Source organism: Cynocephalus volans, chromosome 6 (genome assembly GCF_027409185.1).
Source record: "Cynocephalus volans isolate mCynVol1 chromosome 6, mCynVol1.pri, whole genome shotgun sequence".
In the NCBI taxonomy this organism is placed as follows: Eukaryota; Metazoa; Chordata; class Mammalia; order Dermoptera; family Cynocephalidae; genus Cynocephalus; species Cynocephalus volans.
This window is the reverse complement of record NC_084465.1, coordinates 111,556,816-111,578,199: the sequence shown is the minus strand read 5'-3', so window position 1 is coordinate 111,578,199 and position 21,384 is coordinate 111,556,816. Positions and strand designations below refer to the sequence as shown.

Sequence of the window (21,384 nt, the reverse complement as noted above, 5' to 3'; positions counted from 1 at the left end):
ATGTAAAGGTGTCACAGGAAGGTGGAATGTTCTGCAGTTCTGACACAGCTGGAGATGACACAGGCCATTTTTAGGCTGGCGTAGTTCTCTAGTGACCCACCCGTCTGAATTATTTTTTTCCTCTCTGTCTGTAAGAGGCTGAGCCCTGCTCAGTAACTCAGGCCCAGATTAGACCCAGAGGCCCTCGGTGGCTTTTTTATTTGTTTTTTCAGGAAGTGAAGAACTTAGAAGGATAAAAGGGGGAAATAACTTTTCAGTGTTGTGAACTCTGTTGCAATCTGGCTGCTCTTTAAAGAGTATTGTTTGAGTCTGGGACCACCCAGACTTCTGCTGGGCTGTCCTTCCCCCAGCCCCACTCAGAGGAGGAAGGGAAGAAAATCGACTCTGAGCGATGACCATGAACCAGGCCCTGGGGATTAGTGGTGAAAGAGGCAGGCAGGGTCTCTGCTTTCTCAGAGCTTCTGTTCAAGGGAGACGCACACTAAACAGGTCAAGAGAAAAATAAGGTAATTGGAGCTGCCATAACTTCTGGGAAGCAACTGAACAGGGTGATAAGAGAGAGGAAAGGAGAGGTCTGCTCAGAAAGGGTGGTCTGGAGGCCTCTCTGAGGAGATGACTTCCGAGCTGAGGCCTGAGGGATGTAAAGGATCCAGTCTTATGAAGTGCAGGTGGACAGAACATTCAGGGACGAGAGCAAAGGCCTGGCAGTGGAAATGACCTTGGTGCGTTTGAGGAGGCCTCAGGCTGGAGCTTAGAGGAGGAGGAGACGAGACGAGGCCAGGCAAGCGGGAGCCAGTTCAGGAGGATCTGGCAGGCCCAGGTTGGTAGTTTGGTTTTGGATTCTGTGTGTTACTTTAATTCTTTATGACAACTCACTGAAGTAGGTGTTATTTGCCCGTTTTACACCTGTGGAAACTGAGGCTCTGAGAAGTTATCTGACATGCTACCGAAACAGAAGACTATTAATGTTCTAGAGCTCATGTGCCTAGATACTCATTTGAGACATGTTTACTGAGCAACTGTTATGTGCCAGGCCCCATGCTAATTGCCAGGGGTGTAAAAGCAAGTGAGACCTGCTGAGATCTTTGCCCTCATGGTTCAGACCTTAGCTCAACCTTGGGCGAGGTTCTTATCTTCTCTGAACCTTTCATATCTGCAAAACGAGGATATTAGATAAGAAGGATCTGTGGGATAAAGTAATTATGAGGTTCACAGGCGATAATTATGTAAAGGTGTGGCATAATCATGGTGCATGCCCAATAAAAGGCTTGTTCTTATTGTTGCTTCCAGGAACGCTGTAACTCTCCCTTTTGGAGAAGTCCTGGCCAAGGAGAAAAAACACTCCACATAAGGAGTAGCTTGATCCATAGCAAGATTACCCATTGCAAATTTAAAATCTTCATGTATATTATGTCTGTCAATAAATAACCAGCGATAGCCTACAAGTATATAACACAATGTATCAAGCACTGTCTTTCTAAGCCAGGGATCTGGAAACTCCAGCCTATGCACCAAATCCAGGCTGCCACCTATTTTTGTAAATAAAGTTTTACTACCACACAGCCATGCCCATTCATTTATGGATTGTCTGTGGCTGCTACAACGGCAGAGCTGAAGAGTTGCAACAGAGACCATATAGCAAATAGTAAATATCTGCCTCATTATAGAAAAGGTTTGCTGACCTTTTTTCTAAGCACTTTACAGGATAGCCACCTAATCCTCAAGACAGCTGTATGAAGTGGGAACTGTTGTCCCCATTTCCTAGGTGGGAAAACTGAGGCATAGAGTGGTCAAGAAACTTGCCAGGGACACAGGTGACAAGAGGAACTGAGGTTCGAATCCAGGCAGGTTGGCTTAACCGCCGTGCCTTGTCCCCTCCTCAGACAGACAGAATCACAGTAACTGCTGCACAGACAGCTTGAAAACCAGGAGACCTGGGATCTAAGACCAGGAGTGGCTCTGATCACTGAGTTAGTCACTGCTCCCAAAGAGTGTTTGCTCATCTGGTTGTAAAGCGCTGGACCCAGCCAGGCCCCAGGCCCCACCCAGGTGCCCGTCAGCATGACTCACGCAGGTCCTCCCAGACAGTTATTTTGAAGTCTGCCAGATGGAGGAGGCTCCCAGGGCTTTGGGCTCCTCCCCTTTCAGACTAGGCTCCAGGCTCCCATGAATGAGGCTCCTCTGTGCTGTCCAGTACAGCAGCCACTAGCCACATGTGGCTAGGGAAATGTCAGTTTAATAAAGTCTGATAAAATTAAAATTCCTTTCCTCAGTCACAACAGCCACGTTTCAATTGCTTAATAAGTCCCATGCAGCTGTGGTCGCCATATTAGACACTGAGATACAGAGCATGTCCTTCATTGCAGAAGGCCAGTGCAGCCCAAGAAATGGTGCCCTGGCTTGGCGTATAGCCATGCTACCCTGTGTAGCTTAGGGACAGATATAGTCAGGGCAATCCTGTTAAACCTGATCAGATCCTCACTCCTCTGCCATAACTCCCCCAACAGTCTCACCTTACCGAATAAAAGCCATTGTCCTTACCATGACCCATAAGGCCCTGTGTGGCCTGGCTCTTTCTCCCCTGATGGCCTCTCCCATCACTATCCTTCCTATGACTCTCCTAGTCTCTTGCCTGTTCCTCTAACTGGCTGAGTGACCTTCTGCCCCAGGTCCTTTGCACCTGCTCTTCTCTCTCCCATGGATGCTTCTCTCCCAGATAGCTGTGGGGCTACTTCCCTTACTTTCTTACATTTCTTTGCCCAAATGTCACTTTCTCAGGAGATGGTCCTTGGCCACTCTTTAAAATGGCCTCCTCCTTTCCCTGACCTCCCCATCTCCCATCCCTGACTTATTTTTCACCACACTTATCACCATCTGAAATATACTGTTCTTACTTGTTTGATGTGTGTCTCCTCCAAACAGAAGTTTTATTCCATAAAGGCAGGGAAATGATGTGTCAAATTTAAGGCTGTGTCCCAGTCCTAGAACAGGGCTTAAGTCATAAGTAGTTGCTCAATAAATCTTTTTGAGTGACCGAGTGGATGAGTGAGTGAGAATGGATGGTTGGGTAGTCTTTCTAGGAGTAGGGCAGTGATGTGTCCCTGGCCTGGGAGGGTTTTTAGCACTTGATGGACATGTCATAGCAGCTTCAACTAGAGTCCCTGGACTGTATGAGCTCCTGGGTTAAGACCCTTTGGTAGCTATAAGCACACATTATTCAGGCACCCTACCTCCAGTTAGCACCCAAAGTAAAAACAATGTCACCTTAGTGAGTGGAAAGAAGTCCAAAAGTTTCTGAAATTGAGGTCCTCACTGCCTTATTGGTAATATCAAATCATGTGTGCATGCACGACATTTTATCATTTTGTGAGGAAAAAAAAGCAAAGCACATTTCTAATAGGGCTGGTTTCTGTAAAGCATCTGAAATGAGAAGAATGTATATACAGTCAACATCTCAGTCAATATTTCTTGCCCGTTTTTTCTTTAAGTTTTTTTCAATTGTGAAAAAAAAATCATCCATATAGAAAAGAACAATGTTCAATGCTTAAATTCCATAAATCTTTTTTCTCATTTTTTGGCATCCCTGCTTTGCTGGGATGCTGAGCACATACTTTGGGTGGCTTGGTGGCTGTATCCAGCATTGCCTGTACCCCTAGCACCAAAGTCATTCATTTCCTATTCATTTCTGCATTCACTCATTCTTTCAGCAGGGATTGAGCATCTGTCATGTACCAGGCTCTGTGCTAGACTCTGGGGATTCAGTGGTGATGGAGAAAGACAGGGTCCCTGCCCTCATGGAGGTTACAGCATAATGGGTGCTTGCCAAAGCAGCAAGCAAGTCTTCATCCTAATTCCCATGGAAGCTGGCAAGAGGCCTGGACCCAGTGACCCACAAGGTCCCTTGTCACCCAAAGTTTCCATGACACTGTGAGTGGGAAGCAAAACCCTGCCAGGAACTCAGCCTCAGCACCAAATAAGGTCGGGCTAGGTTCTTGGCAAGTGCCCCAGGGAAGCCGGTGGTAGTTTTAGTGCCATTTAGATCACGCTTGGCCCACATCCTGAAAGGGTTCATGCCCAGTGGTAGGATTTTGTGTCCTATGGAAAAGATGCCAAGAAAGTTAGGGGCTGGCCAGTTAGCTCAGTCAGTGAGAGCATGGTGCTGATAATACCAAGGTCCAGGGTTCGATCCTTGCACCGGCCAGCAAAATAATAAAATAAAATAAAAGTAATTAATTAAAAAAAAAAAAAGAAAAGAGAGTTAGGACCTAACGATGCTCTCCAGATGTGCCTGCCTCTGCCTATTCATTCATCCAATCATTCATTCTTCAGAGAGAGGGCCTTCTGTGAGCAGGACACTGTTCTAAGCCTCAGAGGGACTAACTTTACCCTTAACCCGGAAGAATACCAGATACTAGAAGAAGGAACTGTGCCTGCCTCTGCTGTGTTTCTCCTGTAATTACTCAGTCACCCTTTCACCTAAATAACCTCTTCATTGCTGAAATCTTGCTCCAGCAGCCAACAAATTTTGGAAATTCCTAGATGGAGGCACCACGTATCTGAAATATGCTCCCCTCTCCTGGGCAAATGGTCACCAGGCAGCCCTCACACTGATCACAGGACTTAAAGTGGCCATGCCAACGGTAACACTCAGCTGGAGCAGCACAGTAGAGTGTCTGACAATAACCATAATGAGACATTCTTACTCTCCTTTGAAGGTGAGAAAATTAAGGTTTAGAGAGGTGAAGCGGCCCACCCTTCTAAGACGTGCAGGAGTCTGTCTTCACATCAAAGCCTTGGGCAGGTCACCGTCTCTCTGGACCTCAGTTTCCATGTTGAAAATCCAGGGCAGTGAATCCATCTTTGCCTGCTTCTGCAGGTTGGCATGAGACATCAGGTGATGTCATGCTTTGAAGAGTGTGTGGTCCTATCTGAAAACAGGAAGAGGTGGATCCTGGTTATAAAAATAATGATGCCCATGTTCAAAAGTATGGTTGTGATATTTTTTGTTTGAAGATGGGGAACTTCCTTGGAGAGTCTGAAGAGGAAAAATCCTTCCTCTTCAGTGATGGCCATTTAGAAAAGAGTTTTCCACCAGGGACCATCTCTATGAAATGTGAATAGAACGTATTCTTCCTGGGAGGTTGTATGGAAGAATGATCAGATAATTGCCTAGTTTATGTGTGTGGCATTTTAGCATTTTCAAAGCACTTTCAAATCCATGACTCATTGAATCTGTTCATGGAGGAGACTACAGCTTTGGGGTCTGATAAACCTGTGATAGGTCCCTAGTTCCAACACTTACTGTGTGAGTGAGCATGCCACTTAACCTCAGTTTCTTCATCTGTAAAATAGGAATAATTCTATTCAAAGAGTAGCTCAGAGTGTTAAGTATGATGATAGCACATCAAGTACTCTGAATAGCCTGGCACAGGCAAGTGCTCGGTAAATCTTAGCCAACATTATTTACGCTGTTTGTAACCCCATCCTTGCCATCACACTGATCAGGTCCATGGTGTTATATTCCCCATTCCTGAGATGAGAAAAATGTGACTCTGTTGTCTTGCCTGGGGTGGCCTGGCTAGTGAGTGACAGGCTAGTGTTGAAGCCAGCGCCTGCCCTGGGTCCCTGACCCCACAGTTGCTGAATATTCAGTAGGTGAATGCTGTTCTATGTTCAAAGACATTTGTTCCTGGTTAATAATAGCTCTTTGTTGCTGCCTGGAGAGGGGAGTGCTTGGACCTTGCCTTCCGGGGCCCCCACCCTGCCATACCCCTATTTGCTGTAGGAAGCCATTGTTACTAATGGAAGTGTGTCATATCCTCAGGGTGAGTAGGAGCAGGGAATTGAAAGGGTGAGTGAAGCAGGCAGGCTTGTGTCATCTGCATGGCTGTGTGTCATCTGCAGCGGGACAGCTGCTCCTCTGTGTCTGAGCCTGCCCATCAGGGAGAGGCAAAGATTCCAGATCTGTGTGGCAGAGCGAGGCTGCGGCTGGTTCTCTCCCCATCTCTCCCCAGCCCTTTCTTCCTCAGCCCGTTAGCTCATTTAGGGAGCCCAGTGTGTGCTGGGCACTGCGCTGAGATCTTCTCCCCATCCGATCACCTTCCTTGCTCATGGGTGAGTGGTGCCTGGGTAAGTCCTGTCCTCAGCCTTGCAGCCTCCAGAGTGACCCTCTAGAATGTGGGCAGAGCATGACATGCTTTGGCTCCCGTCAGTGCTTCCCATGTGAGTCACATCTGAAGGTCACACCACAGCCTGCAAAGCCCGACGTGGTCCAATCCTGGCCACCTCTCTGACCTCAGCGGGTGCATTTTCCCTATCCCAGATGCCTATTGTTACTTAAACTACTCCGAATGCAGTAGCTTAGCCGTTTTGTTATTTCTGCTGATGCTGTGCATCAGGATTCCAAGAGACGGCACACTGCTGCCTGTGACATCTGCTCGGGCCAGAGTGACCAAGACAGGCTTTTCATGGCAGGGCCCGGTGAGGATGCCCGGGGGCCTGGGGCACAAGCCTGGGACCTTGGTTCTTGCTGTCAGGCAGTTCCTTAGTTCTCCTTGTGGGCTTAGAGCCTCTTCCTCTCCACATGGCTGTCCCAGCACAGCCAGACTTCGTACATGGCAGCCCAGGGCTCCTGAGAGCATAGAAGTGGAAACCCCCAGACCCTTTTATGACTTGGGGCTGGAAGTGGCAGAGCATCCCTTCTGTTGCTACTTTGGTTAAAGCAAGTCACAGCTCTAGCTCAGATTGCAGGGGAGGGCACCACAGAGGAGCTGGTGTGACTTATTGGTGGCCACCAACAAACAGTCTACCAGGCTCCTGTTCATTCACTCCTCTCCAGCCACACAGGCCTGCGTGCTCTTCCTCAAACATGCTGTGCACAGCCCTGCCCCTGGGTCTTTGCACTTGCTGTTCCCAAATATCCACGGTCTCGCACCATACCTTCATTCAGCCCCAGCCAAATGTCACCTTATAGAGGGACCATACATGACCCCACCTTATCAAAAATAGAGCACCTCCCCTATGTCACCTGTCTCCTTACACCACTCTGTTTTGTCTTTTTCTTTGCACTTAGCACCTCCTGGCATAATATTTATTGCCTGTTTATTGTCTGATCTTCCTGTCCCTCACCTTGGAATGTAAGTGCCAGAATAAGTGAGTAGGCCATTTACTTTGCTCACTGTGGTATCCCTAGCTCCTGATAGGACACATGGTAGATATATCTGCTGAATGAATGAGTATTCAAGATGAGGAAACTGAAGCTCAGAGAGGTTAAGTAACTTTCCCAAAGACACACAGCTAATAATCAACAGAGCAGGGATTCAAACCCAGTAATTTAGCATCTTACATGAAGTCATAGGAGCTTTGCTGCCTATAGGGGTAATTACTCACATAATGATCGTTGCCTCCTTCCTTCTCTTCCTGTGTTCTCTCTGTTTCCATTCAGTGATCTTCCCACCACTAAAATCTGATCAGTTATAAAACCCATCTTGACGGTGTCTTCCCTTACCTTCAACAGAAAACCTGCCACTGCACAAGGCACAGCAAATCTTGGCCTCCAGCTATGGCCAGATGTAGTAGAAAGAATGTGGATTATGGAGTCAGATAGATCTGACTCTATTTCCAGCTCTCCGATCACAGGCTCTCTAAACACGGGCAGATTAGGAATGTCCTTCATTCATCTGTCCATCCAGAAGTATTTATTGGGCTCTTGCTCTGTGCCAAGGATGGTGCTAGGTCCTGGGGTACAGTGGTGATATCAGCAAAGTCCCTACCCTCCAAGAATTTACAGTCCAACAGGGAAGACAGACATCACTCACACAAGTCACACAAATAAATATGTATTTGCAGATTGTGATTAGCTCTGGGTTTGGGAAAATGTGTTAATAAGGCACCTGTATAATAGTACAGTGAGGCAGGGACAGTTTCCCTACGGAAGTGACGTTTGAGTAGGAGTTCTTAGGGTAAAGAGGTGGAGCAAGTTTATTCCAGGCTGAGAGAACAGCATCTGCAAAGGCTCTGAGGAGGAGGGAGTTGAGCCCATGTTAGTATCTGAAAGATTCTAAAATATGTGTGGTTGGGAGGCTAGGAGCCTGAGGAGAGGTGGGCAGGGATCAGATCATGCAGGGCTTTGAGGGCTCAGGCAAGGGGATGGGGAGCACATCCACGACTATCTTCTCATCTATTAAATGGGGATGATAATAGTACCTACCTCAGTAATTATGTCTGTGGTCCACTAAGGGTCTCTCGTTGAAGGCTGGTCTGGGATGGCCTCAGCTGGGTGACCTTCGCTACATGGTCTCATCCTCCAGCAGGTTAGCTTGGGCTTGTTCCAGGTGGGTTGCAAAGAGAGGCCAAAGCCTGCGAGACCTCCTGTGGTGGGGCTTAGAAATGGCACAGCATCGCTTCTGTGTTCTGTTGTTCCAGGTGGATCACAAGGCCTGCCCAGATCCTATGAGTGTGTGGGAATCTCTTAACACACAGGAAATGCTCACTAAACTCTATTATTATTACTGCTGATGTTATTATTTCCATGCATTTGTATAGCACATTATGCTTTTCAAGGTTTTATTGCATATTTTCTTATACCCTACGCTGCTGAGGATAGTTGGAGCAAATGTTATTAACCCATTTGACAAATGAAAAACAGAGTTTAGATAACTTGCCCAAGGCCACACATTGGCTAGTGGCTGCAGCTAAACACTAAAACTTAAAAGATATCATGCAACTTAAAGCATGTTTACAAACACATCTACACAAAATGAACCCATTTGCCTATGTGTTCATTGTTCTGAGCACCATGATGGCAAATAAAATAAAATCCAAATGCTTTTGTCTCTGGCCCAGGCTAGTGACTATCTGCAAGGTTTAGTTATGTTCTACGAGATCCTAGTCTCCCAAGGTTTTTGGCTTCCAAGGTCATTGGAGTGAATGATAGTTTTCTTCTTTTTCTTTTTTCTTTCTCAGAGAATCTCTCTCTGGACTCCAGTTGCTTCTCCTCTCCACCTGTGAACTTCCTTCAAGAATTGCCAAGCTACCGGTCAGTTGCACGCAGGAGGACAAACATCCTTTCCCGGGACAAGCAAAGTGGCATTCTGCTGAAGCCAACTGACTCTTACAGCTCCCAACTGGAGGGAGGAATCACTGAAAACCTCAGTAACCAGTCCCTTCGGAAGTATGCACTGAACATCTCTGAGAAGCGGAGACTAAGGTTTGTTCACTAGCCACCTGGGAGCCACATGATGGATGTTATGGGCACAGTTGCATTTTATATGTGGAATGCATTTCCTGAAGAGCTCACTTAATTAAAACTTTATTCCTTAGGGTAAGCTAAGCCGCTGTGTCAAAGATACCCAAACATGTAATAGCTCAACATATTAGAAATTTATTTTTTGCTCACATAAAATACTTAGGTTCAGGTCAGTGGGGGACTTTGCAGCCATTCAGAGACCTGAGCTTCTTCTCTCTCGTGGCTCTGCTCCCTCGAAAGCCACATTTTTGTTTGAATCCAGATAGCAAAGAGGGAAAGAGTATGGAGTATGAGTTCACCAGTTAGCTATGCAGCATAATAAATCACCCCACAACTTAGTAGCCTAAAACAACATTTTTAGAAGTCTACAAGTCAGGTGGGTTACTCTAGTCTCCGCTGGGCTCCCTATCTATCTGTGGTCAGCTGTGGTTGGACAGGGGGCTCTGCTGATCCTGGCTGGGGGTCAGCTGGCCGTAGGCTGGTCTGGGATGGCCTCAGCTGTGATGATCACATAGTTTCATGCTCCATCAGTCTAGCCTGGGCTTGTTCACATGGTGGTAGCTGGATTCCAAGAAAGGAGCAGAAGACTCCACGGCCTCCTGAGGCACTTGCCCTGCATTCTGTGGCTAAGAGATCACAAGGCCAGTCCAGATTCAGTGAGTGGGAAAAGAGATTGCTCCTCTTAATGCAAAGAGCTGCAAAGTCCCGTTGCAACAGGGCATGCACACGTTAATTGAGGAATTGGGAGAGGTTATGAACCAAGTCTGGAAGTTACCTGTGTCTCTTCTACTTATATTTCTACCAGGGACAATTTAGTCACATGGTCATACCTAATTGCCAGGGAGGCTGGGAAATGTCTCTTGCTAGTGACAGAGAAGGGAAACATGGATTTCGGGGGTAGCTTGCCATCTCCTCCATTCTCACAGAATTCAAAGCATTGTTTTTCCCATTGGTCTGATATAATGACAGAGGTGGGTATTTCTGCTTAACTCTCTGTATTGCAGGATCCCCAAATCTGAAAGGGCACTCACACAGTGTTCACCTATTCCAAAGAAACTCACCCAATATTGCAATAGGCAGAGATATTGGTTTATTCAACTTTCGGGAGGTGCTGATGGCAGCCAGTCAGGTAGAAATCTGCACCACCATGGGGTACACACAACAGTTATATAGTGAACAAATCAAAGGAGAGGTGTAACTCATTTACATGCTTATGTGTAGACTCTCACCCAACTCAGCTCGCACAACATCTGGCTGAGTAGATAAGTTAACTTACTTCTTACCCTCCTGGCTCCAGAGTAGTTTAACATTAGTGTGCTAGCTACATTTACATGCTAATTAATTTACTTGGCTCCTGCTTCCTACGGTCTTCCATTTGTCTTAAAGGAGAGGTGCCTTTCCTTAGGTAACTACCTTGGCCAGGGGTAGTTTCCAAGGGGGGAGGGGGAACTCTGGTGTGCACAGGGAGGAGGAAATAGGTCTATGTCCAGAATTTACCTTACACTCTCTAATTGGGGCCACCCAAGGGCAGTAGCATAAATACAGTGAGTGATGCCCTGTGCCTTGTAGCTTTGAAGACACATGAACCTTGGAGGTTTTTATTTTTAATTTTGGGGGCCTTGTATTGCAAAAAACATGTGAAGAAAGTAAGACTTTATGAGTATATTTCATTTTCCACTCTTTCAGAGTCATGAATTTTGAATTCTTATAAAATACTGCTGTTCTGTATCTAGCTTTTCCACACCCAGGAGGGAGACTTTCTTCCGTCAAGGGACTTCCAGGCTAACTGGAAAAATGAAACTAGTGGGCTCATGCAGGGAGGGGCTATGTCTATCTGGTTCACCAGCGAGTCCCTAGTATTTGGCAAAGAACAGGACACATAATGGCGAGAATGATAATAGTAGTGGCTAATAGTTACTAAGCACTTACGGCCAACCAGGTGTGCTTCTTAGCTCTCCATTTCCTTTTATCAGCCCTCTGAGACAGGGTTTCTCAACCTCAGCACTGTTGATTATTGACATTTGGGGCCGGATCATTCTCTGTTGTGTGGGGCTGTCCTGTGCACTGTAGGATCTTTGCAGCACCCTGGCCTCCACCTACTAGATGCCAATAGCACCTCTCCCTCCCCTCAGTTGTGACAATCAAAATTGTCACCATATATTGCCTGATGTCCTGTGGGGGTGGCAAAATCCCTCTCAGTTGAGAATCACTGGTTTAAGGGTAGATACTTTATTAACCCCACTTTACAGATAAGGAAACTGAGGCACGGCACAAAGAGGCTTGTTTGAAGGTTCAAGGCCCTTCACTTGACAGGAGCTGCCTGTCTAATGGAGGAGGAGAGGCTGGCGGGGGTGGAGGTGTGTGCCACATGCTGTGGAACGGCTGGCAGAGAGCCTGTGCTGGGGGGAGGGGTCAAACTTTCTGCCCATGTGCAGTCGAAGTTGGGGCTGTCTATGCCCCCCCACTTATGCAGCCTTCCAGCCACACCAGATGTTCTGCTTTTCCCAGATTCCTCACATTGCCTCTCTCACGTTCACGCCTTCGCATCTCATCTTTCCCCTGCTCCCTTTACCCCTCCCCCAACAACAGTTTGGACTTGGGGGTCTGCTCTGTGTTCCCGGAGCCCCTGACCATGCCCCCTTCTCTAGCGCTCCTCGCAGTGCAACTGTGGTGGTGGGATTTCAGGGTGTCAGTCTCCCCTCTAGCTCTGGGTTGGCTAACTTTTTCTGGAAAAGTCCAGCTAACTTTTTCTGGAAAAGGCCTGATTGTAAAGAAAAAAGCAGCCGCAGACAATTCATAACGTGTGGGCGTGGCTGTGCACAATAACACTTCAGTTATGGACAGTGAAATTGAATTACGTGTGATTTTCATATGTCACAAAATATTCTTTTAGGGCTGGCGGGTTAGCTCAATCGGTTAGAGCTGGCACTGATAATACCAAGGTCACAGGTTCGGATCCCTGCACTGGAGAGCCGCCAAAACAAATATTAAATAATTAAAAATATTCTTCTTTTGAGTTGTTTTTTTTTTTTTTAATCGTTTAAAAATGCAAAAGCTAGTCATAGTTCGCAGGCCAGATTTGGCCCATGGGTCATAGTTTGCTGACCCCTGTCCTAGACTGTCAGCACCTATTGGGCAGAGACTCTAGCATTCTTTGTGGGCCAGTGATTTGAAACTGAGGGCAGTTTTGCCATCCTAAGTAGCATTTGACAATATCTGGGGTTATACTTGGTTGTTACAACTGAGGGGTTGCGCTCCTGGCATCCAGTGGGTAGAGACCAGGGATGCTGCTGAATATCCTACAATGCACAGGACAGTCCCCACAACAAAGGATTATCTGGCCCCTAATGCTGATCATGCAATATTGAAAAGCCTGCTGTAGACCAGCCCAGTGCCTGGCCCATAAGTACATGCTCAGTAATTTAGAAGCGAAGGAAGGAGGATGGAAGTGGAGATAGAGGGGGTTTTAAGACAGCAAAAGAAGGAAAAATGTGCTCTGTATCTCTAAATGTAATCCATGCTCATGGGAAAGCAATTCGAACAATACAGGAGCAGTATTTTTAATCAGGGACTGTGTGTTCATTATGTGAGGGATATTTACTGAGCACCTAGAAAGAGCCTGGTGCTGTGCTAGGTGCTGTGGCTACGATGGTGAGCAAAGCAGACATGGCTGGACTGTCCTAGAATTTACTGTCTGTGTGCCAGGCACGGGGGACCACAAAAATAGTATATATTCTTGGCCTTTAAGGAGCTTGCAGTGTGTTGGGGAAGATAGACATTAGTCAAACTACTGCACAGTTGAAGAGAGGGTTAGGTATAAAAAGAAGCGCTGTCCTGGGAGATAGAATGGAGGAACATGACCTACCCCAGGGTAGAGAAAGAGGTCAGGTGTGGTCTGCAATCATTTTACCGAGTGCAGAGTGTCCATCCTATGGATGTGCCATGGCTTTTTTGAGCCTATTCCCTCAGCTGGGCTTTTTATCTTTTTTTTTTTGAAGGTGACCAGTAAGGGGATCTTAATCCCTGACTTGGTGTTGTCAGCTCCACGCTTTCCCAAGTGAGCCAACCGGCCATCCCTATATAGGGATCCAAACCTATGGCCTTGGTGTTATCAACACCACACTCTCCCAAGGGAGCCATGGGCCAGCACTTTATCTTATTTTTTTAACTTTGTTATTGTGATTGTAGTGGATTGATTTATGTCCCCCCAAAACTCACTGAAGCTTGAATTATGTCCCCAAGTTTTATGTATTAGAAACCTGGCTTCCACTGTAACTGTTAAGAGGGTGGGAAATCCTATTACGGTAATTGAAGGGTGGAACCTTGAAGAGGTGATTGGATTGTAGGACCGTACAATAATCAAAACAAAAACTTGTTATGAAATGTTCATAGCAGCATTATTCACAAGAGCCAAAATGTGGAAACAACCCAGATGTCCATCACTGGAAAAATGGATAAACAAAACATGGTCTGTCCATACAGTGGATTACTAATGGCAGTCAGGGGAGTGGTTCTGGAGGCCTTAAAAGAAGAGTGAATGAGGAGGTTGCTTTCTCTGCTTCCACCATCTTGCAATGTGAGACACCTAGGTCACTGTCTCCACCACCAGATGTGTTACTTGGACTTTGGACTTCCCAGCCTCAGAAACTGTAAGCAGTAAATTTCATTTTCTTTGTAAATCACCCAGTCTCAGGTGTTTTGTTATAAGCAACAGAAACGGACTAATACAGTGGTAAAATACACATAACATAAAATTTACCATTTTAACCACTTGAAAGCGTATAATTCAGCAGCATTAAGTACATTGACAATGTTGTGCAATCATCCTCACTATCCAGTTACAGAAATTTTTTAATTACCCCTAATGGAAACTCTGTACCCATTACATAGCACTCCCTGTTTTCCCTGCCTCTCAGCCCCTGACAACCACTATTCCACTCTGTCTCTATAGATTTGCCTGTTCTGGAATTTCGTATAAACAGAATCATACAATATGTGACCTTTTGTGACTGGCTTCTTTCACTTAGCGTAATATTTTCAAAGTCCACCCATGTCGTAGTAGGTATTGGTACTTCATTCCTTTTTATGGCTGAGTAGTATTCCACTGTATGGATAGACCATGTTTTGTTTATCCATTTTTCCAGTGATGGACATCTGGGTTGTTTCCACATTTTGGCTCTTGTGAATAATGCTGCTATGAACATTTCATGACAAGTTTTTGTTTGAGAACCCTGAGTTCAGTTCCTTTGGTTATGTACCTGTGAGTGGAATTGCTGGGTAATTCTACGTTTAACATTTTGAGGAATCACCGAACTGTTTTCCATAACAGCCGTACCATTTTACATTCCCAGCAGCAATGTATGAGGGCTCCAGTTTTTCCCCATCCTCTCATCTGGGATTTTATTTGACTCTGAGACTTTATGATGCTGCAGTTGTCATTGTCATGATCATTTCTTAATGCAGGGACATTCAGGAAACCCAAATGAAGTATTTGTCTGAGTGGGACCAGTGGAAACAGTATAGCAGCAAGTCTTGGAAAAGGTTCCTTGAAAAGGCTCGTGAGATGACAACCCACCTAGAGCTTTGGCGGGAGGACATTCGCAGCATAGAAGGTACCACCCCCTGCACTCTGTACAGTCTCTTCTCAGAAGTCTCTGTGTCTGGAGGAAAAGTACAGCTTTGTTTTCACTAAGCTCTAGCTGAAATTGAGCATTTTCTTCCATGATGAGTGTGAGCAGCTAACCACAGCTAGGCTTGGCAGAACCTGTGTCTTTGTCACCAGAAAAAAAAGTCACATTTTCCCATCCCTTCCAATTGTTGCTCCTATGATTTATTGGTGGGCTGGGGGCTTGTCTGGTGTGAAATACAGTGTGATAATCATGTTCCTCACATCTGGCAAGGTTGCTGGGTATATTCTTTCTTCAGTCTCAGAAGATAAGTTCTTTGTCCCCACTAAGAACAAGCAGACATCCTCGCTCCTCAGAATGCTTTCCGTCTGTTCTCAGCAATTTAATCATTATTCGGTGGAAGGTTGGTTTTCTAGTAAAAATCAGTGTAATTCACCACAATAACAGAACAAAGGAGAAAAATGATCTGGCCATCCCAACAGATGCAGAAAAAGCATTGAGAAACTTCAGTTCTCATTCTTAGCAAGTAAGGAATAAATGGGAACTTTCTTAATCTGGTTTAAAAAATCTCTAAAAGTTCTGCAGCAAACATCATACTTAATCGTAAAATATTAAAAGGTTTTCCCTTGATACTGAGAATGAGATAAAGGTTCTAATTATCACAGATTCTATTCAGCATTATCCTGGAAGCCCTAGCCAGTACAATACAATGGGGTAAAAAGGGATAGTAATTTGAAAAGTCCTTTTTTTTGCAGATGATATCTATGTACAAAATAAAGAAGACAAACTATTAGGATTAATATGTGAATTTAACAAGGTTAATTGTTAATTTAAAAGGTCATATATAAAACCAAATATATTTCTATGTACCAACAACAAACATTTAGAAAATAAAATTTTTAAATGATACAATTTACAATAGCATCAAAATATGTCATATGCCTAGGAATATATCTAAAGAAAGATGTGCAATAATGCACAGAAAACTATAAAATATTGAGAAAAACAAAAGAAGACCTAAATATATACCATGTCCATGGATCAGAGGATCAAATATTATAAAGATGTCACTTCTCTAATTGACCTATATGAGTATATTCTCTATAATCCCAATTAGAATCTCAGCATATTGTGTATGTGTGAATATTAATACACCAATCTAAAGTTTATATAGAAATGCAGAAGGTCAAGGGTACCTAGGGCAATCTTGAGGAAAACAAAGCTGGAAGACATATAGTACCATATATCAAGTCTTATTATAAACCTGTAATAATTAAGACAGTCTAGAATTGGTGCAAGGATAGACAAATAGACCCATGGAACAGGACAGAGCTCAGAAACAGACTCATACATATATGGTTAATTGATTTCCTAAAAAGGCTATCAATAAATGTTATTGAGTCAACTAGATATTTGTATGAGAAAAGATAAATATGGAGTCCACCCTCACACCATCTTCAAATGATTAATTTAATATTGATTATAGATCTACAAGTGAAAAGTTAAAAGTGCTAAAAAGTAGAATGCCAACAGTAGAAGAATAAAATGTTTCTTCCTCTCTTTCCCCACCAAGATTTCTCCTACTTCATCTTTCTGTGGCTGATTGAATTTACAGTGTGTAGTGCTGCATCAATACTCCTGGTCAGTGATGTTCAAATTTCTTTTTTCCAGGGAAATTTGGCACTGGGATTCAGTCCTATTTCTCCTTCTTGCGGTTCCTAGTGCTGCTGAATTTGGTGATATTTCTGATCATCTTTATGTTGGTTTTACTGCCCGTTTTGCTCACCAAATACAAGATCACCAATAGCAGCTTTGTGCTCATTCCATTCAAAGACGTGGGTGAGTCTGAGGCCTGGTTTTCCATGATGAGTGTTCTTTTCACTGTGTACCTAGCTAAAGTGCTTCCTTTGCTAGGAATCTTTATTCTAAGTCTAAGATGGCTGTATTAGTCAGGATGGGTGAGGTTATGCTGCAGAAATGAATGACCCCATAACTCTCAGTGCCTAACAACCACAAAGATTTATTTCTCACTCACAGTCCATGTCCAGCATGGGTTGGTGGTCTTCACTCTGGAGCCCAGGCTGGTGGAGCAGCCTCTCCCTGGACCCCTGATAGTAACTATGGCCAAGGGGAAAAAAGCCATGGCAAACACATGTTAGCTCCTGAAACTTCTGCCTGGAGATGGCATTTTTGCAATAGCTTATTGGCCAAAGCAAGTCACTCAGCTACTCCTGAGTTCATCAGGGCATCTGGCAGGAGCAGTGCAGGGTAGGAAAGTGGAATATTTAGCAAACATAATACAGTCTACCCCCAGTGACTTTATTTTGAGATTTTTATCTCTAATAAGAGAGATGCTCAAGGCTACCATCGATTCAACCCCAGTCATGTACCAGACACGATGGCAAGTGCTGGGTTTTGTTTTCTTACTGAATTCTCAACACAAGTCAAATGTTCTGGGGGCCCCATGTGTTCGAATGGGGAGAGTTTCAGTCATTCCACAGACATTTATTGCATACCTCTAGAGAAAAATAATAAAAGCTATCCTGTATTGAGTGTTTACTGTGAACCAGGCATTGGAGCTAAATAGATGAGCTAAGTAGGACTGAAGTCTCTTTAAGTGCTGAGCCATCATGCCTCTCCTATCACATAGCTCATTTCCCCAGGCGAACCCTCTAGAATCACTTCTGTGGCCCTAAACATTTGTCCTCATTATATTTGTTTCTATTTTACTTTTATTACACTTGAAAATTAAATACAAATAACTTAGGAACTCGGACTTAGGGCACTGGCATTCATATTGACTGCTTTCTGTATACCAGATAGTGTGGTCTCATTTTCTAATATGTCCATTTTACAGAGAAATATTCACTGCTGCTATGTGAAAATGCTGGATTCCATTTCAAGGCCTTGTTCTGCTAGCTGGTTAAACCTTCTGAGCCTCAGTTTTCTTATCCATAGAATGGGGGTGATAATTTAAAGAATGAGATGATTATTTCATTATGCAAACAGCACTTCACTATGAATATTTAGCTCATTTAAGAAATAATACTTATTATTTAAATTGCAAATAATTGAAAATAATGTTTTATATTATTTAATATAGAAAATATAAATTATTTGAACAATACTGATAATTTTAAAATTAGTGTTAAATAAAATGATACATTAAATCACTTAGCACAGTGCCTGGCACATGGAAAGCACTCAGTGAATGGTAGCTGCTATTATTTTTTTCAATATTATTTCTTTCTAGAAGGTCTGGATGTCATTCTACCTCTAACCTGAATCTGGAGTCTGAGTACTTAACCACTAAACTTAACTGCCTGTTCACTTCTCCCTCTGGTTTGAGCAGGGCCTTGGCTTGAGTGAGGGAGGCCACCTCCTGCAGAGAATGGAGCTGGACGCTCAGCGTCAACACTTCACATCTCTTCTTTCTCATCATTATTCCTGACTGTATCCTCTCCCTGCACACGCTGTTTTTTGAAACTTACATAGTAACCCTTTTCCCTTAAGGAAAGGATCAGAAGCCCCTCCTTTCCTCTTCCTTTGTTTATTCCTTCAACAAATATTTATTGAGCACCTACGGTGTGCTGGGCCCTGAGTGAGCCCCTGGGGCTTTAGCAGGGAGCAGCTCATCCGCACCCACGTCATTAATATGCTCTGGCAGAAGATGGGCATTAAGGAAGCAAACACAAGGAGTATGTAATATATGAATTTGACCCTGGAAGAAAAGAAACGATAGGATGCCGTGAGGTTGAACACCAGGACACTTGGGGCTGAGCGGTCCCCAAAGCCCTCTCATAAGACAGGAACATTTAAACCAAGCCCAGGAGGAGACAGCCTTCAAGCAAAGGAACTGCATCTGCAAAGGTCCAGGGCTAGGAAATAATTCAGCATATTAGAAAAACTAAAAGCCTGGTATGTCTGGCCAGCAGACTTTTCCTGTAAAGGACAAGATAGTATTTCAGGCTTGGCAGGCCATATAGTTTCTGTTGCAACTATTCAACTCTGCTGTTGCAATGCAAAAGTAGCCATAGACAATATGTAATGAATGGGTGGGGCTGGGTTCTAGTAAATTTTTGTACTAACAAAAACAGGCAGCTGGTGAGATTTGGCCCACAGGCCATAGTTTGTTGATGTCTAGGCTAGAATAGTGTGTGAAGAGTAGGCTCTGACTCCTCCCAGAAGAGAATGACTGTCTCTCTCCTCTCAGTCTGTTCATACAACCATTTGAGCACCTTATATGAACCCATTACTTCTTTCTCTGCCACTTGATGGTGAGCTTTTCAAAGGCAGGAACTACTTCTTATTTATCTTTTTATCCCGAACATTTACCTGGTGCACAGGGATGAAGAAATGTTTGCTGAGTGAATAAACAAACACATGCATGTCAGAATTATAAAATGGCAGAGGTGGAATTGCCTTGTAGAAAGTTGTCCAACTCCCTTATTTTAACAAAGGAGAAATGAAGGCCCAGAGAAGGGGTGGTAGATAGGGTTATTTTCCCCAATTTGTCTTTCCCCTGTAATTGTGACTTTGCAGGGCCTCCCACCATAGGTAGAAGACTTCCTGCCCCTTGGGTATTGAGGTTGGCCATGTGACTGGTTTTATCTAGTGAGGTGTTAGTTTGAAATGTCTTTGTGGGCCGAGCCCGTGGCACACTCGGTAGAGTGCTGCGCTGGGAGCGCGGCGACGCTCCCGCCGCGGGTTCGGATCCTATATAAGAATGACCAGTGCACTCACTGGCTGAGTGCCGGTCACAAAAAAATGACAAAAAAAAAAAAAAAAAAAAAAAAAAAAAAAAAGAAATGTCTTTGTGTGGTTGGCTTGCCTTATTGAGCCCATGTGACCTGCCACCAGGAGAGCATCCCCCAGGAAGCCATTGTCTCTTTATCCCAGGCCCCAGAATTAGGTCACATGGACTTCAATCCAGGCCTTAGCCCAGCTGGAAGCTCAAAGTCCATCCTAGCTTAGCCAAAGTGAGCTGAATGAACTCAAACTGCAAACCCATAAGAAAGTAAATGTTTGGTGTTTTAAGTCACTGAGACTTTGAGGTTGTTTGTTATACAGCCATAGCTAACTAATACAGAAGAGACATGAGTTAGTTGTTCAAGTATAAAGTAGTGTCACTAAAACTAGTGTTCAAAAAATTTCCTGGAATATTATACATATGTAAATATGTGTATTTTTTGAATGAAAGTACACGTTTGTTTACACACACAGAAATCTTTTTACATTGGATGTGCTTAAAACTGGATAACAATTATATCAATTACATATCCCAAAATATGTGTAAACATGAATCCCAAAACACACAACACATACAAGCAGAAAACATGTTATATCTGTGGAACCACATACGAAATGTATAGAGAAGACATATCTCTCCAAATGTTTAGGAAGAATAGTGCAGAAAATGTTAGAAATACAATAGAAGAAAATAGAAATAGAGGAAAATGCTATTGTCCTTGACACATTGAGGTTTGAACTGCAAATAGAAAATCACAAATACATCCATATACAAATATGCAAATATATATGAAATATCTAAATGTATATACATATTTATGCTTAGATATGCAAATTGTGATAGACAAGTTACAGAGACTGTCAAACTATTTCCACTGACGTTCTTGTTTTTGTTTTTTACAGATATACAATGTACATTATATCCAATAAGTAGCTCTGGACTCATTTACTTTTACAGTTATGTCATAGACTTGCTTTCTGGCACTGTAAGTATTTAATATAATACTATATTTGGACCCTCCATGTACTGAGAATCTGTTGATTTAAAGATCGGTTTCCTGAATGTCTGCAGTAAGAGTCAAACACAAGTGTTGACACCAGCACCAGTAGAAGAAACAGGATTTACGTTTACCGCATCAGCAGTAACAATGTTTAGCCACTCCCTGCTGGAATGTACAGGAAATATGCTTTGTCACTTTCAGCCAGGGACTTTTCCCAGTCCCTGACACCTTTCTTTTGACCTGCAACAAAAAAATGAGCTTCTCCACAAAAAGAAGTTTCAATAATAATGAACCTAGATAGAATTTATTTAAATTCTCACACTGCAAAACCTTAGCATTTTGGAGTCCTAGACCACAGGATGAAAGCTATGGCCCTTCTCCGTAGAAGTTACACACAAAAACGGATGCATGCACATCACGTGCTTGTGAACGCATGTGCCCATACATGCGTGCATACATATCACATGTAGCACCAGCATACACAGATTCCCTGGTATCCCTTAAAAGTCTATTAATCCCAGGTTAACAACCCCAGCTCTAAAATGGAATTAATTTCATTGTTCTTATAGTGGTTCTAAAAGGTTTTTTTATCTTCTAGAAAAATGTTTTTTTGTGTTTCATTTTTTTTAATCCCACTTTTTTCAGCAAATAAGATTGAAAAGTGGCCTCTAGACCAAGATTTCTCAACCTGGGCACGATTGACATTTGGGATCAGACAGTTCTGTGTCATCAGGGGTGTCCTGTACATTGTAGGGTGTTG

The 21,384-nt window shown here is 43.8% G+C and overlaps 1 protein-coding gene across 3 annotated transcripts in view; it reads left to right on the top strand.

Moving 5' to 3' along the window:
* The window catches only part of TMC7 (transmembrane channel like 7), a 47,512-nt gene that overhangs the window by 5,462 nt on the left and 20,666 nt on the right, over window positions 1-21,384 (top strand). For all 3 annotated transcript variants that reach the window (XM_063099381.1, XM_063099380.1, XM_063099382.1), the window contains exons 2-5: window positions 8,965-9,208; window positions 14,711-14,859; window positions 16,546-16,713; window positions 20,527-20,609. In XM_063099381.1, the coding sequence (XP_062955451.1) occupies window positions 14,730-14,859; window positions 16,546-16,713; window positions 20,527-20,609 (381 nt within the window). In that variant the 5' untranslated portion in view covers window positions 8,965-9,208; window positions 14,711-14,729. The remainder of the gene's footprint in view (window positions 1-8,964; window positions 9,209-14,710; window positions 14,860-16,545; window positions 16,714-20,526; window positions 20,610-21,384) is intronic.